Below are 17534 nucleotides of genomic sequence, written 5' to 3'. Positions count from 1 at the left end.
AGCAGGAATCTGCTATGTATGACTAATTGGATCAGTATCTGTACATGCGATGCACCTAGACCTTACCATTTTTGGGAGATTTCCCTTTCTGTTGGACTACATTTTGAAGCTACACAATACTGAGGCTGTTCTTACCCTGTCGCTCTACCACAGAAGGCTGTCCTGTTTGTTTCCCATTTGGCTGCAGGTATATTCCCTCATGGTTTAGGACATTTCTTCTACTCTGAGACTTCACTGGAACTTTTATTGCTGCCATCTGTTTTTAGGAAGTTCTTTGAGACTATGCCCACTTGTTTGCTTTTGCATCCTTAAGTGAATGTGACCTTTTTGGTGTCTACCGCAGGAGCTTGGGAGCATGACAAAGGTTCAGGAGTTTAAGGGAGACTCTCTCCTACAGGCTTAAAGAGTCACATTACCTGTTTCACTTGTCTTGTGATCTGCTTAAATCAAGAGATTAACCTTTTATGCGTGCAGGGATGAAGTATTTTTCTATTCACTACATGTTAGTCTGCTTTATCTTTTTATCTGGACAAGGCAAAATCTTGAATTTAGACTTTGTGAAAGTTCAGAGTCTTTCCGTAGAATTTGTTACTTAATTTCCCCAAGATCGTGCAGAACAGCCATCTGGAGCCTCCATTCCTGAGTACTTTGCCGTCAGATGCTAGGAGGCACGATGGGGCATTTGGCAGAGATATTCCAGGGATATTCCTATCAAGCCCGTAACCTGTGTGCTTAGTGAGAGAGTGCTTAGAGCCAGCCAGGGTATGAATATGTATGTCATATGAACAGATACTCAAAGAGAAAGGAGGGTTACTTGCCAGTATATACTTGTTTCCTAGACAGATACTTCTTGTGCCTGTTCACAAACCAGCTACTTTCCCTCTATCTTCCTAATCCCATAATCGCCTAACCCTGGGAATGCGGGGTGGAGAGAAACTAAAGGCGTGAGTGCTCCCAGCATCCATGTGCACACTGTGGGTGTGGTGCATGGCAGAGGGTCATCAGCAAGCTGTCTCTGGATGCTGCTGTGGTTTAAAAAGTCCTTAGTGTAAATGATCTTATATGCACAGTGGAGTGAATGTGCATGTGAACAACTCGCCTCAAAAAAAATCTCCAGCTGTGTTTCTTGGTTGACATGTCAAATTGAGGCTTATTCCCTCGGTATCTAGTAGGTCAGTTAGACATTAGAAATCTGGAAAATCAAAAATAATCTCTTTGAACAGTATATGTCTACAGCTTTTTACTAGACAGTATGTAGATGATCATATGAGGACTGCCTTTTGGATTGTCTTTTAGTCATGTTACAACAGAACTCTAAAATCAGTTAATTTTTGTGCAAAATATTTTACTTGGAGAAGTCAACATATACAACAAATGCAAATAGAAAACAACAACACGCTTTCAGCACTCCAGATATGTTTTTAATTAGGTGGGAAATGCAAATTTTGAAGTTGCATATGACCGATACAAATTTCCTGCACACACCTGAGACATGAGAGTAACTATTTGCTGGTACTGCCTCCCCCTTTCATTTAAAACAGCATTGACTTTACCAGTGTGTTTCTTTACCTTATGTATAGACTTCTGAGCTCCCTGCAGTATGTGTTACACTGCAAATGAAAACAGTGCTACAATGCAGTACCCCAGAATCCTCCTAGGATAGCCCTAGGGAGAGCAGTACAAGAGCCAATATAGAGGAAAACGATTACTGTGTCCCTTCTCCTTATATTTCTTAATGAAATCTAATGTGTTGCTGGTGTGACTTTTAATAAAAGTAATAGAAAATCACCAGTGGTTTATAGGGATGCCAGTCATTATGCTTTCTAGAAGTACTGGGAAGTTACATTTTTATTCTCTGCTGTTTGTTACGCTGCTCACATCACCATCGTAACTGTGTGCCTGCCAGTAGTGCAGTAAATGGCATAACTAAATATCTTTCACATGTGGCTTCTTCTTTCATCCTCTGCCAAAGGGAAAGTGGTATGTGTAATGTATTGGTGGGGGTTTTGTTTGGTTTTAAGGGATGTGTCACAATATGTTTGTGTTACAAAAGGCAAGTGGGTTGAAGGGCAGGGTGATTTTTGGAGATCCTCTGGGAACTAGAAGGCTGATTGTGCAGATAGGTAGTGCCAGAGTGATTGCTGTCATGAGCAGTCTTTCTCAGTGGAGTTAGGGCAAGTAATGTTTCCAGAATCTGGCACAAGAGCAGCTGGTGCTTCTGCTGTAGTAATACTTCTACCTCTCCTCTTGTCACTCCTACCCCTGTGGCTTTATTACTTAACCATGCAAAATTATTGTGTGTTTGACCCTTGGAGTGCCAAACTGCAAGCATCTTTTTCTTTTTTCCTTCTTTTTTTTCTTTTTTCTTTCTTTCTTCTTTTTGTTTAATATCAGTGTAGAGAACTGCAATTAAAAAAATTAGTTCCAGTAAAGATGAGTCCTGTGTTTTCAGCTGTGATTAATTATTAGGGGGAAGCAGGGGAATCTGTGTTGATCCTTAGTGTAAAATCAGCTTGAAGAGGGAAATAAGCCCCTTTTAAGCTGTTGTATGTTCAGCCCCCCAAAACGCACTTCCCAACACCATTAGAAAATATGAGTGTCTTTGTTACAGAAAAGGTAACAGTGGCTGCAGCTTTAAGAGCAGTGTTGTTGAGTCACTGTCCTAGCAATTTAATTTGTAATAGAGAGGCTCATGAAGTGATGACCAACTCTTGACATAAAAGCGAGTTCTAAAGGGTTTCAGAGACCCCATGGGAGATAGCCTGGTTGGGTTCAGGTGGAGGCCCTCGTGAGGACCCTCCCTCCTATGTGGACGCTGAAGGAAGTAGAGGAGAAAAAAAATAGTATCCTGGATGACAGGAGGAAAGAGAATGAGCAGCCAAGTTAAGTGAGTTCTAGTTGAGCCCCTACAAAATTCTGCCTATAAAAGCTTCTTGAAAATGATGCTTTTAGAAGCTGTTTAGTTTTAGCCTGTGTGTAGGATTTTGTGAAATCTTTTAATTAATAATGAGCCAGAGGTCTGTGAGCGCTGATCTGCAATGCTCTGCGTCTAAGGCTAAACCTGTAGTTACTGTTGAGCCAATGAACAAGAGAAATAATTTTGTCCTGGTTAGGGTTACAGCACTTGATCCATAGTGTTGAAATAGAAAGAATTGCAAAAACCTGCAATTTGCATTGCCCCTTAGAATTTATCAGATCTAAACAAGCTTTTAACTCGTCGTTTCCAGGAGACACTTAAAAGCAAATTAAAAATAAAAGCTTAGTTTAGCTTTATACTTACAAGATAGTTTTAAGAGATTGTTTCCCTGAATGTTTTTAATGTCAGGAAATATTACTGACATTCCTTCTAGTAATATTTGTTAGAATACTGCTTGTGAGTTATCAGCAAGTTTTGCTCAGATATGATGATGTGTATTTATCAACAGATTCATGTGCAGGTGCAATGATCCATCATATGGAGTTGCAGAAGCAGGTATTCATAGTTGTGCACTCTCTTGATAAAATATTTTAAGATTTGAGCAGAACTTAAGGCAGCAAAAATTTTGGTTAAAACGTCATCAATAAGTTGCACAATCTGAACAAGACGTACATCAGTCGTTTTTCTGCATTTCATTAGGTTACTTCTGCGTTTTATATGAAACTATCTTTTGAGAGCAGATCTCAAAAGCATTTCTGCTTGGCCTAGTTCATCAAATAGCTAAATGTGTGGGTAACATCTGCATAGTATTCTGACTACCATGAGCTTCAAGTCATGCATATCTATGCAGCAAGGGTGGGATTTGGCTCACCTGATTTTAGACATTAACGGTTTGAACATATACCTGTAAGCTTTGACTGTCAAGGAGTCTAGCTCAGCTGCAGATACCCACACTGAGGACATCTCAGGGCAAGCAGGGTAAAACTTTGCTTGCCATGACCACCTACCTGCATGGGACACTAGAGTGATGTAAGTAAGCCAGTGTAGAACCTCTTTCCCAGTTTTAGCTTTAAATGTATTTTTCCATTTATTTTAAATGTTGGGCTCTGCTCTGATGTATTTAATCTATAATACTGTCAAAGGATTCTTGCTTGATTTGATCTTATTTGTGTTTTTAAGAATTTCTGCCTTGAATGATTTCTTTTCCCTTGCCAGTTAAACTGTAGACCTTCAATACTAATTTATTGTGGCTTTCTCTGAAACATCTTTCTTATAAGGATGCGGGCTTATGAACAAATCACCACACATAAACTAGGGTGTGAGCTTAATACGCATCACCTACTGTGCAGTAACTACCCTTTCTCCCAGGATAAGTGCCCAGTAGTTTATTCCCTTCTATTAAGGGATAAACATGTTGTATTTACTCTGGGGTAGGAGCGAACACGTACACTACAGCTGACATGCTGCAAATACACACCCTGATTTATCCTGCAGTGGTTGGTCTATATGTCCATCTCATAAGACACAGCTGAAATGTTGTTTTATGACATTCAGGTGAGGCTTAACCAGTTTAAACAGCAACAGAACCTCTTTTTTAGGTTTAGCTAAGACTATTATTGCAACCCTGATTATTTCTTTTTTTACTGTTAGTCACAAGGATTTTGATTAATTAGTTCTTTTTAGAACACATTTTGATAGTGTAAAGACTGACCGTTAAGCATAATAATAACTTCTTGTGATCTCACTTTACCTTTGTCTCATCCCATTTCAGTGCAGTGTCTGGTTTACACTTCTCAGTCTCCTTTTTTACTCCAGGTTTTGACTTGAAACAGTTGTTAGCTGCATTCTGAAATTGAAGTTAAATGCAAGAACTTATGAGATACGCGAGATAGATGTGTATTGTATATGTTGCTTCTTTAATGCTAAGTTGGACCAGGTTGCTGAGGGAATAAGAAACTGCAAATCTCACCTGGAATGAAAGGAATTTTTTAAAGTAATTTTCTGAATAATCACCATAGGGAAATCCCACAAGCACTGTGTGTAGTTGTGTCTACCAGTTAAAACCTGCAGTATTGTCTGGCAAAGTACAATTTTATTTCATTTCACCCAGCTGAACTCACCCTCAATCTCAGATGAGTGATTTATCTCCTGAGGATCCACATTGGTCTTAAGTAAGATTTTGATTAATTTATTCTGTTATTCCAGCCAAACCCATTTGATTTCTACTTTCTGATCATAGAGAAATGGTCCATCACTATAGAAACAGACCCTTAGAAACTTAGTGTAGAAGACAATATGATAACATAGTCTTTGAGGTTCAAATGTGAAGAACCAAGAAGAAGAGGAGCACTGGAAATGTGAGGTTCTTCCTAAAATGAAATCTTCCCAGTCCCTGGGAGGTTTCAGTTGTTCTGAGAAGAGCTAAAGCCTTTCCTGCTCCAAGCCTTTGCCCTGGTCTAGTGACTGGTGACTACTTCAATACATAGATAGGTGAAGCTGCTACCTGTATCTGGGGACCATATTCCTCTCCAACTAGGAGTGGCTCTTGTTCAAACTATAGATTATAGTCAGTCACACTACGTGGGATAGTGCTTTATATGACCTTGGGCTGTGCTAATGGCTGGAGACAGGGTGAACTGGAAGTTTACTGGCAGAGTAGAGAACACTTACATTTTCTAGCAATTCACCAGGATTAGCAACTTCAGTACATCATCCATCCAAAACCAAGTAATGACAGTGCTGTTTCTTTTGCTGCCCCTTCCCTTTGTTAGTTGTATGACTAGTGATTTTGTCTTCCCGAATATTTGTTTAGTGACAAACGCGCTTGGAACTCCATCTTTTTATTTTTTAATGACTTGCTACAAATGACATTTAGAGTTTTTCTTTTAAAGCTAAAAGGTATGCTATGTTCAATTTAGTAACTATACATCTGAAAAAGAAACTTTTATTTAAGAATAATGTGGGAATGGTTATTGAAAATTAGGTTTTAATAACACTACATTGAAGTTCCTATTTGCATAGATTTTGAAAGTACATCAAATCTAATATTGAACTGAGTTTTGGATCATTTGATGCTGCAGGAAGAGTAAGATTAATATTACTAAGTGTCTTTGTAAGAAATGTTGTATTGCTGTATGGGGATTTGTATTATTCAATATCCAGCAGGCATTCACTTTTGTGTAATGTTCTTTCTGTAGTGTCTGTTACACTACAGGTTGCTAATAACTTTTTGTTGTACAACCCAAATAATAGATGAGTAATTTGATTATCTGTCTCTTTAGGGTTAATTTAAATTCATTTTTACTGTGATACTATGTATTATTACCAGGAGCAGTTAGCAGTGGAAAATATGTATGTTTTGAAATGTAATTAGTGGTCATACCTAATAACTGATTTTTAGTTCAGTCATTTTAAGAAATGAAAAGACCACCTACTTACTATCACCATTTTTAATATCCAGTAAAAGTAATTTTATTATAAAATACAGGATATCTTTTTTCTTTATTGAAAGCTCAAATAAATAATTAAGAACATTTTGTTAGGATACAAATTGGCTAATAGCTTGGGAAAATGTTTTAAAATCTGTTGCAATACCATTTATATGACAAATAAGAAAACTAATAACTAATTAGGTGAAAGAGCTTTAGTAAGTGAGAAAATGAAACCTATTCAATATACTCTAGATGAAATGACCTTTTGAAAGACCTATTTTTGAATAAACAAGGTTACACTGTAGATAAATAAAGTGTGAAAATTCATCTAAGGCTAGGACTATGTATTGAGGGTTAAGAAGCAGACCTTTTCATAAGCCTTCAAAATATAAAGATCTGATAAATGGTTTCAAATTTTTTCTATGTTAAATCTGCTTAATGATTTTTTGTTATTTGGTAGAACCGGACACTGAAATAGCTTCATCTTCAAAGCCAGAAGAAAGTTTCTATGCTGACAATTACAATCCCTTCAAGGATGAAGATGCCCCAGAATACTTGAACCCATTTGATGAGCCAGATCATGAGCCTGAAACATTTGTAACTGTAAGAGATTCTCCTCCACAACCTGCAAAAAGGAAAAACGTCAGACCAGTGGATATGAGCAAATACCTCTATGCAGATACCTCTAAAGCTGAAGAGGAAGAGCTAGATGAGTAAGTACGATTCTTCATCTTTCAGCAGCTTTGGAAGCATTAGTGGGATCCCTGGCTTAATCTTGAGGTGTATTGGGTTCAACCATGGTGATCCTTAATCACCTCCTTAGGACAGACTGATCCTGAAGCAGCTCAGCAGCAGGAAATACCATACCCCCAAGTCATGCTATTCAGCTGAACGTGATCAGTTAGGAAGCTTTTCTTTGCCTCATTGATAGCAAGTTACTTGATAGGGAACAAGTCTGTGTACCTTTTTGGCACTTCATGCCCTGACAATTGCAAATGAGTCAAAAACTAAGGAGCAGCAGAGCTTGGTCCTTCCTGTCCTTTTTGCCATTATTTTTACTACATAAAATAATAATTTTTGTTAATGATAATGGAGAGTTTGTTTTACGTTGGTGCATATAGCGTTTTGCAGTCTGCATAGCACATTTTTGAGAGTCTCATAAAACTGAATCTCTATATGGGAAAGATAACACCATATGCACTTCCTTAGGTTGTTTCTTTTATCATAACCACACATAAAACTTTTATAAACTCACACTGATTGCCTTGTATCATAGCGTAGAAACCTAACAAGGAGTGAGAGCTTTTTGCAATAGCTGTGCAGCTTTGAAGGTATATACTTACTCCTTGTTTGTGGTCATTAGTCACCAACCACACCACTCATGAGACAGTTTATGGTGATTACATGCGAGCAATTTTACAGATAACAACTGTAATTAACATTTAGTTTTACATTATTTAATGAGATTTATCATGGGTTGACATTTGCATTGCTTTCATATTTAATGTTAATACAGTGTCAGATCATCATCTTTATGTTTCTCTGTTTATAGCTGTGTTCTAGGAAATTGAAGGATTCCCATGCTCTCCAATAGAAATGTATAAAGGACCCTGCAGGGTTTTTTCCTTTTAAAGCTCTGTGGCCATGGATTTGATGTTGTTGTTTGTTCTGTGGAAAAAAAAAAAAATGGGCATTGGGGAATGATGTCTCTGCCAGCTCCATTCATCAGGGCACTGCCTGAACAAACAGCACTGGCTGCTGTGTCTTCAGAGCACAGTGTGATCACACTGTTGACGGTCACACCAGGCATCCCTGATCATTCACTGATCACCAGAATCCGCAGGGGGAAAAAATATGTATACTTTACACCTGCAAAGATATGGGTATAGAGGACAGCAAAGACTGAGGAGAAGAGCAGAAAGAACAAAAGTTACATGGATGGGCAAGCGAAGAGTTTTCTCCGTTTTATATTTAAACTCACATTTCCACCCTGGGCAAATCTGTGCCAAATGGCTTGCAGCAGTGTTGTAACAGGCAGCCTTGTTTTTTCTGTGTATGGGACTGTAGATTTCTCTTGCCCTTTGTTTACAACAGCCTCCTTCTTATTTTAATGACCCCATTTGCTTTATTCCTTTTTTTTTTTCCCCAAGGACAGAAATAAGCGCCCCATAGGTGGATTCTACCCGAAGATAAATCTGATCTGTGTTTTCATTATAAAAGCAATGTCCCATGGAAAGATGGAAGGATAAGGAGTCAAAAAGCACTGTAAAATAGTTTTTTGCATTTTTTACATAAGTTTTTTTTTTATGTCCTGACCCCCAAAGTAGCTTCCTCTCCACATTTTCCTCCCAAGTTACAGGAGCGCCATGTCATTGAAAAAGACGTGGAGACCATTTGTTAAATGGGTATTGGGTAGAAGTATAGCAAGGAGAACTTTTGAATCTTTATACCGAAACGCTCTGGAGGAGTAAGTGTAATGATAAAACTCCAGTCTAGGAACACAGGACTTGTGATACTAACTCACACCTACAAGCACTATTATGCCTTACCTCATGTCATTAATTTTCAAATTTTTCAATAGAAAATTTCTGCTAAGGTATGGTACAGTGAGCAGTGAAGGAAATATTTTCATAGGCAGTGCCAGTTGGTAGTTTTTGTGTGCCTTAAATCATGAGGGTTTATGGCCAGATGTCTATTGTTTCTTATCTAATTTGAATATTGATGCTTTTATTATCTACGTAAGTGGCTAATCTTCTTCCAAATCCTATTAAAGTCTAGGCTTCAGTGTCAATTTGTGGCAGAGCTCTCCACAAAAAACGAAGATCTTACATGAAATGTGTTTCCTTTTATTGATTGTAAATAAGTTACCTTTCCAATCCCATACACTATCTCTTCTGCTGGCTTATCAAAACAACAATTAGTAGTATTGGATTTATCTGCTGTGTTGTGTATCTCTAGCGTGTTCGCCATTTCTTGTCACTGGTCTGAGTTAAATGGTGCTAACTTTTTCAATCTCTCTTCATACAGAAGTCTCTTCATCTCTCTAATCATTTTCACCGCACGTCTCTGGACCCTGTTATTTCTTCTGCTATGTATCTATTTTAAGATGTGTTGACTTGGCCTGAGCAGTGTATTCAAGACAAGGCTGAACAACTGAGTCATATCATGGCATTAGAAAACTTTGCATATTATTTTCAAACTCTCTCCTAACATCTTGTCTTTTGATTTTTTTGTTTTGTTTTCTTTTGGGTAGTTTTTAATCATGTTTGACTACTGCTGGTCTAGTGCTTTCCCCAGGAGTGGTTTTGAACCTGGTAGATGGAAGGCATGAGAAATAGAAGGCTCCTGAAAGACATTTACTGTCACTCAGGAAATACAATGTATTTTTATCCCTGCATCTTAAATGTTTCATTGGAGTTCACTTAATGCACCACTTGGCATTTTCCTCTTGTATTTTGTGTGAAATGCAATGATGTGTCGTGGGAACATGGACACATCAGTTAGCATCAGGACCCTTGTCCCACTCTACTCTGGCAGAACCCTAGTTCTGATTCTGGACTCAGAGCTTACACAAAGTGCCCCGAGAGCTGAACTCTGACTCCAGTTTTGTAACAGAGTCTCGTTGTAATCTTGGAAAAGGTACTTACCCTCACTGCGCCTCTGTGAAGGATTTACCTTGGGTAATTGGCTTAATTGAAACATATTTCACTAATGGTTGTGACAGTAACGTAAGATTTCGCAACAGACATAAGCAAAGCGTAAGCATAATGAGGCGTTGCATGGTATAGAGGGACTTAGATGATCCAGTACATATATTCTGCTGTAAAACTATGCTCTCAAAACATGCTTCCTCTGGGTAAATTCTCATACCTAGCTAGAGATAAGGAACACATTTTGCTTTGGTTAGTTTGGGCATTTGAATGTTAGTGTAAAATTCTGCTTTTGCCTTTTTGAATTTTATACATTAAAATCAAAATGGTAGGTGGCTACCTGTTAATAAAGGACAGCACACCTTGCTAAGTTAAGTTTAATTATTTGAAAATAGCATAGCTCACAACTACTTAAAGTATAATGCTTTCAACCTTAGTACTTCTGATTGGTGATATTGCCTGATCTTTTAACCCTACCACACTGACAGCTTTGGTTTTCCTCCTCAATAAAATGTTGAATTTTTTTTTTCAGTTAACCAGTAACGCTGATCAAAATAATTTTTAAATTGGTCAGAATAAAACTTGCTTTCAGATATTATTTGGCTCTGTGGCTTCTTATCTCATTAATCATTGCACGGCTTAGAATAATGCTGTCTAATTGGAAAGACTATCGAGTTGCCATCTGTTGAAGCTGCCTGTTGCACAAGAAGCCACAAGGCACCACACTGCCAGTGACAGCTTAATGCCAGGTAGTTTGTCAGGTTTGGGTTTTTTTAATTTTGTGGTGGACAGTCCAGTATCTCTTTAGGAAAATCAAATTGTGTGGATCAATTAATAGCTTCACAGAAGCAAAAAATACGGGAGATGACCTCAGAGAAAAGTGCTTTAATATTTTTCAGCTAAGGCTTTTTTCAGACAGACTTTCCCATGCTTAGTTTCTTGTATAGCCATATGGAAGCTGGTGGACCAAACTCTGCTACATATATCAGACCTCCATGACTTCAAAATTTATAGCCTCTTTGAGGAAGAACCATTTTGGGGTTTTTTTCTGTATTAAACTTAATTTTTCAAAAATCTGTCTCAATATTTGTAAGACCAATCAAAAGCGGTGCAGAGGGGAAGGTGGAAAGTAGTGTGTGTGTGTTCTGCCCGTACTATCACCAAAATGTGAGGGTTTAGTCTGGCTCTCAAGCAAGTTCTTCTCTAGGGAAAAAAAGGCAGTCACTTGTCTCCTTATAACACTTCCTTCTGGTGCATGCAGTAGGGTACAATTCTTCAAGATTATGCACACAGAGCAGACAATTCTGGAGCATAAAAATTCAAAAGGTTGTTCTTCTAAACTTCTTTGCTCTCATTGGTAAGGTGGTTTTTTTTTTCCTCGCACCAAATTCATTTTAACACCTTACGAATACACCTTTCTAATTCCAAGTACACAGGGGTAAATTACTTTCCTGCCAAACATGCTGTGTCTGTTGGCTGTTCAGAAGGCTAACTTGTTGAACTAAAGAAAACCTTGCGCTCTCCTGTAGAACGCATTGTTCTTCAGCCCTTATCTCTTTTATCTTCATTTTCACCTCCCTTTGAACTTTCCGGTGTCTGAAGACAGCTGAGCTGGGCTGTCAGCTAAGTTAGAGCTACTGACAGCTAGGTGCATTCTCCACTCCAGCCTGAATACCCTCCTTTTTCTACTGCCTCCCATGGAAAACACCCATCCGTTTCTATTTAACTCGTTAATTTGATGTTGCCTTTAGTTTTGATTGCACTGGTGGCTTTGTGCTTGATAGTCAGCAAAGTGGGAACACCTGAAAGTTGCCTTCAGTTAGCAGATGACTTATTTTAGTGTTAGTCTTTCCTTTTGTTTCAGTATCTGGATTTAGATCTCTTTCTCCGTAACAAGCAGGTGCGGATTCTCAGAAAGGTCTGGAGGTTTTATGCCCGGTCTTCACTTACGTGCTTCATTGAACTTTGCCTTTCAGAAATAGACTTTTTGTGGTGTGGATTATTAATTGCTTGCTTTTTCTCGGTGAAAAGAGGATGACAGTAAACTGCATTAAAATAAATTCTAAAATCAGTCCTTGAGACTGGAAGACATGTTTTCATACTAAAAGTACCTAAAGCTGAGAGAAATTTGGTGTGGTGTGAAAGGAAACTGGATGAATAGTTGGTTTTTCGCTTGTGCCTAAATTTTGCTGCTGCTGTTGTTGTTTAAAACCAGTGTGTGCTAGCTCATGACTCTTATCCTGGGAGGAAATTTGAAAGTGGATCCAGCTAGGCAGGCTCTCATCTAATGCTGTATGTGTTATTGTTTCCATCTAGAGTTGAATTCAAGGGACTGAGGTTATTTGTCGTGAATTAGTTACATAAACACAGTTTGAGATATATGATAAATATGTCTTGCAGAGGAAGTATGGACTAGAAAGGAATTAATTAACATGTCAGTTTTGTAATTAACTGGCCAGTTTTCGATTGCAAAATATGAAAAGTGAAGATTATGAATAAAATAATTCAGTGCAAAGAAAGTTCCCATAAGTATCCTTAGCAGGATACAAAATTGCTGGCTTTACTAAGTGCATAGTAGAAGCCATTATCTGATGTATTATTGATTGATATTTGATGTATCAAACTAATAGATAAGATTTGGAAATGCTGTGGAAGTATTTACTTAGGGTGGAACAAATGCGGTGTTGGAACGTGAACACCAGAGTTAAGAAGAATAATTCTTTGGACTGCGTCCACTTGGTGGAAGATGTTTACTGTGTTTCTTAAATGAGTTATAAAAAGCACTTTCAAAATAGACAGATGATGATGGCTACTGGTATCTGTAGAGAGGTATACACAAGTCAGCTGTGGTTTTCTTACACTATTCTCTTATCCAAAGAGTGTTCTTGAAATGATGTGGTGTCTGTATGCTGCAGAGTTTAAAATACAGTCGATGTGGATTGTGTACCCACGGAGGCCAAAATTTTCAGACTTGGACAGCCAAGAGTGAGGCGTCTAAAGCCATGTTGAAGCATGCATGTAAAAAGGCCTGATTCTTAACTCTCTTCTAACAAAGCATTCTTAATTCTGTTCATTAGAATATTAAACAGCCAGCAGCCTCACTCAAATTTGTTGGTATTGAGCTTGTCTGTAAATCAGATCACTCTTTGATAGACAGCGAAGTATAATGGAAGAGAGAGCTTTATGCAATGGATAAAACTTCTGCAATTTACAGGACTTTATAAAATTTATGGAAATTCAACCTAATGCAGTTTTAGCTGTTGTAACTCACTTTTCAATCATATGGAAAAGTAGAATCTAAAAGCATGTAAAGGCAAAACATACTCTTACGTGGGATAATAAAAGCATTTTAGTCATTGGCTTCCTAAACAGGTCTTATTTTCGGTTTTAATTCCAAGGAGATAGCAAAGAAATATGTTTCCCTTCTTTTAATTAGATCAAATCCATTTTATGAACCAAAATCAAGCCCTGCTTTAATTAAAGTTGCTCCGCTGCAAGAACCAGAAAAGAAGATGAAAAGAAAGGCTCCTGAACCACCAAATCTCTTGCCAAAGACAGAGACAGGCATGAGTGAGAACACGTCAGCTATTCCTGCATCGAGGGAGCTTTCTTCTTCTCCTAAGGTAGGTTTTTCATACCAAAATTTTGTCTTTGTTATTAGCAGTATCTTTATGTGTATTGTAGACATCCCATTTATTTCTGCAGGCCTTCTTAAAAGCTTTGCTTGTACTTAATAAGGTGTTGGCTCATCTCTGTTCACTTGCTGGTTCATAGGGAGAGAGCAGCAGTAGGAGCTTTTACTTTTTCTTTAAGGACTTAATGAAACAGTAACAGCAACTGCAGTTTCAAAGAAAAGAGTCTTCCAGTAACAAATTATAGAATTATAGAATCATTTAGGTTGGAAAAGACCTTTAAGATCATCGAGTCCAACCGTAATTGAATAAATTGTCCAACTGTGATGAGAATACCAATTTTAGGTTTTAATTCTTATTTTAATGGAGTCACTTTCATTTGCAATTTCACATTTCATGTTACGATTCAATTCAATGTTACGGGACAGCTGGATATGCCATCGAGAAGGGAGAAAATCATGTTGAACAATACTTTGTCTTGATCTATTGTAATGCCGCTAAGCCTTGCCCCTGTTGAAGAGTCTGTCTCCACGTTTCTGTTATAAATCTGGGTTTTAAGAGCTTAGTACTGGATACTGTTTATTTGTATTGGGATTTATATATGTCCAGTTCAATAGGTATGTCAAAGTAATTTAAAAAAAATGACAGTCTACTTTAAATCAGATTAACTGTTTATTAGGAACGTCCAGACTAAGCATACTTATATATGCACATACATCTGTGTTTGTCAAGGGAAAATACCAGTTCACTTCTGTTGAAGAGGGCAATGTGTGGCGTAGGTATTTTAGGATTACAACAGCTAACTTCTGTTGGTGTGAATTTCAACTCCAGTGTTTCAGCAGTTAGCACCACTTGTGCTTTTCTAAACAAAATAAGCATTTAATAGTATATGTTAATGGGCCCTTCTTAAAAATGAGTTTGATACATGCTGACTGCTTGTTTTGAAGGGTAGGAAGATGAGGATAGAAGGCTTCCCTTCCAGCACATCTCTCCCAATTTATGCATATTATCATCTGGTTTGCCTTGTATTGGAGCTGCTGTACTTTAATTTAAGAATTGAATGAAACTACTTGTCATACCTATCATTTCATTGCTTAATTACTTAGCCAGATTGCTGACATGTCCTTGTCCCCCCAGGCTCTGATCTTGCTGTCGTTTTACCACTCAGTCAGGGTAAAGAGTATGAGACCAGAAATCTAATCTGTGTCTGCTCATAGCAAAACAAAACAACATGGTAAGGCCACAAGCACAATTCACAAGTTACTTTTAATATGCAAAACCACCACCAGGGAAATATTAAATCAGAGCGTAGCAGTTCTGTAATGCGCTGAAATGGGGTTCGATCCTGGTCGCTGGAGTTTCTGTATGAAAAATATTGCACATTATTTGATTTCTGGTGGAGTCTGGCCCTCGGGTCAGAGCAAAGTGGCCAAAGTAAAGCATTCTGGTACTACCAGGCAGAGAAGAGACATATGTGGAGGAGATTTTATCAGCTCAGTTGGTGGAGGTTGTGCCCCCATTGCTCATTGTTTGAGAGGTTTTTTTACAGGTCTGCATCCAAGGAAATACATCTCTCTGCTTTATCGTTGTGCTGAAATAATTTATTACTGCTGTGTTGGACTGTCATTGTTTTTGTCTACCCCAGATTAAGTTTTCAATTGTCTGAAAGCTGGAACTAAGAAAAGATGCAGGATAGAAATCACTGAGAAGACTGTGTTGTTATGAACACAGTCAGGTAGTTCCTATTCTTATGCATGGTATTAGTTCCCAAATATTTTGGTGCCTGCCTGCTTGCAGCCCACCTCTCTGCCACCGATGCTGAGGCACAGCTGAGATCAGCAAAGGTCCAAGTACTGAAACTTTGATATTCATTAGGGCCATGGGGGAAGATGGAGTTCTATGCTGACCTTCTCTGGTACAGAAAGCTTTAATTTTTTTTCAGAATTTTGGAGGATATGACACCATTAGGGAAGGCTCCAAAGCAGATGCAGTGTCCTGGTTTATTATATTACAGCTAGAGTGGAAAGTTTCGCTGACTGGGTGTGTTAAAATATTGTACGGTCACTTGCAATTCAGAAAGCTTTCTGTAAGCACAGTCTTTTTTTCTGTGCTTGAGTTGTTTTGCTCTAAGGTGATCTAATAATGTTAGATCAAAAGCACTGTACTTGGAATGGTTTTTGAGATTCGGAAAAGTACTGGCATTTAAAAGAAAAGAAAAGAAAATGAAACAATTTCCTCACACCACAGTACAAAATAGTGCCCAGGTAGGACCTGGACTGTTGGCACAAATAACTTGTTTGTTTATTACTCAATAATAGTGACAATGTTTAGCAACTCTGAAAAAACTCCCATCAAAAGGTATAGGCACTATACAAGCATGAACTTAGCACACGCCCTTAGGTAGGGGCAATAGTCCCCTGGAAGTAAACTTAGGTAAAGGGAGATCAAATAACGTATCTTATTCAGTGTTTTGTCCAAGTTTGCTGTGCACAGAAAGCCTCTGCTACAACTCTGACCAGAACCTAAGGGTCTCGACATGTTCAGTTCCCTGTCTTGGTTGTCTTCATAGCAAATGGCTGCAGAGTTTAAGGAAGACGACTCCAAAAATGCTTCTGCAAATCTTTGACAGAGTATTTGGAGCTCTTTTTTCCTTCACATGCTAATGGTGTTCATCACATTTACTGAACACAAAAAATACAAATGCTGTTATTAACGTCTATATATCAGCAAGTTTATTAGGTGGATATTGCTCCTGAAAGATTATTTGACACATGACAGATTCCTACTCAAGATACAGGTTCCAAATACTTGAAATTATGTTACCCTATTAAAAAAAACATTTAGATGTTGAAAACAGCAGTGAAGTTCCTAGGAATTTAAATACCAATTTAAAAGTAGGGCAAGGAAACCTGGTATTTTCCTAAGTATACACCCAAAAATCAAATCCCTAGGGTATGGCTGGACACCAAAATTGCTTCGTTCAGTGTTCAGCTGCAATGAGCCTTCTGGCATTGGCGTCCAGGGTATAGGAACACTTCCACAGAAGTGCAATTGTGTTTGCTGTTGAAACATCATAGCCCCAATCCAACATTTTACCATTACCCAAGTAGTGGTGGAAGGTGTTTCTTGCCTGAGGGATATCTGATTTCCCACACAAGATTTTTTGTGTGTGTGTGTATGTTTTCTTAATTTATAACAGCAGTGTCTGCGGTAATGAAAGAGAAGAACAAAACAATGAATTCTTAGCAGTCAGCAGTCTTGGACATGTCTCATTTGAGAATAGACTTAAGCTAATGCATCTAAGTGAATTGCAAAAGGCCTTCTTTTAAGGGAGTTGTATGGTCTTTTAACCGCTGAATACTATTTCTAGATTTTCCTGGAATCATATCCACAATTAATTACCCCTATTACTCCTGACACCACAAAAATCAAACTCCTCCTAGTTCCTTTGTTCAGAGATGTATGTTACACAGAATTATCTTGTACAAAAGTTTCACGTAAAACTGGGCAGAAAATTCCAGAAAGCATCTTCTGATCTGGTGGTATCTAGCATCATGCCTGGTATCCCCAGGATAAAGAGAGTACTCCAGGGTGGAGTCATGAGTTGGTATTAACTTTCAAGAACTCAATGGTCAGTGAAGATAGAATATGAGACTAATAAATAGGCATTAACTTTAATAGCCATGAAAATGGTAGAACTAGAGTTTGAAGCAGAGACTAGATCTCATTGGGAGACTGACATTAAAACTTACTGCCCAGGTAATTATACATGATCGTTGGTCAGAACAACAAGTGATGATACCAAATATGGACAGTATTTAACTTTTGTTTTTGCCTTGAAATGATTGTTCTCAACCATATGGTGTACGTGTGCCTGAAGCAGTTATAACCTTAACAGTGTCTC

General features: G+C 38.1%; 1 protein-coding gene across 1 annotated transcript in view; it reads left to right on the top strand.

Moving 5' to 3' along the window:
* The window catches only part of LOC104072703 (EH domain-binding protein 1-like), a 66441-nt gene that overhangs the window by 10275 nt on the left and 38632 nt on the right, over positions 1-17534 (top strand). Inside the window, exons 5-6 of the mRNA XM_009572236.1 lie at positions 6809-7061; positions 13435-13621. Of these exons, the coding sequence (XP_009570531.1) occupies positions 6809-7061; positions 13435-13621 (440 nt within the window). The remainder of the gene's footprint in view (positions 1-6808; positions 7062-13434; positions 13622-17534) is intronic.

This window comes from Fulmarus glacialis, unplaced genomic scaffold (assembly GCF_000690835.1).
Source record: "Fulmarus glacialis isolate BGI_N327 unplaced genomic scaffold, ASM69083v1 scaffold34842, whole genome shotgun sequence".
NCBI classification, from domain to species: domain Eukaryota; kingdom Metazoa; phylum Chordata; class Aves; order Procellariiformes; family Procellariidae; genus Fulmarus; species Fulmarus glacialis.
This window is presented reverse-complemented; position numbering and strand designations above follow the sequence as displayed.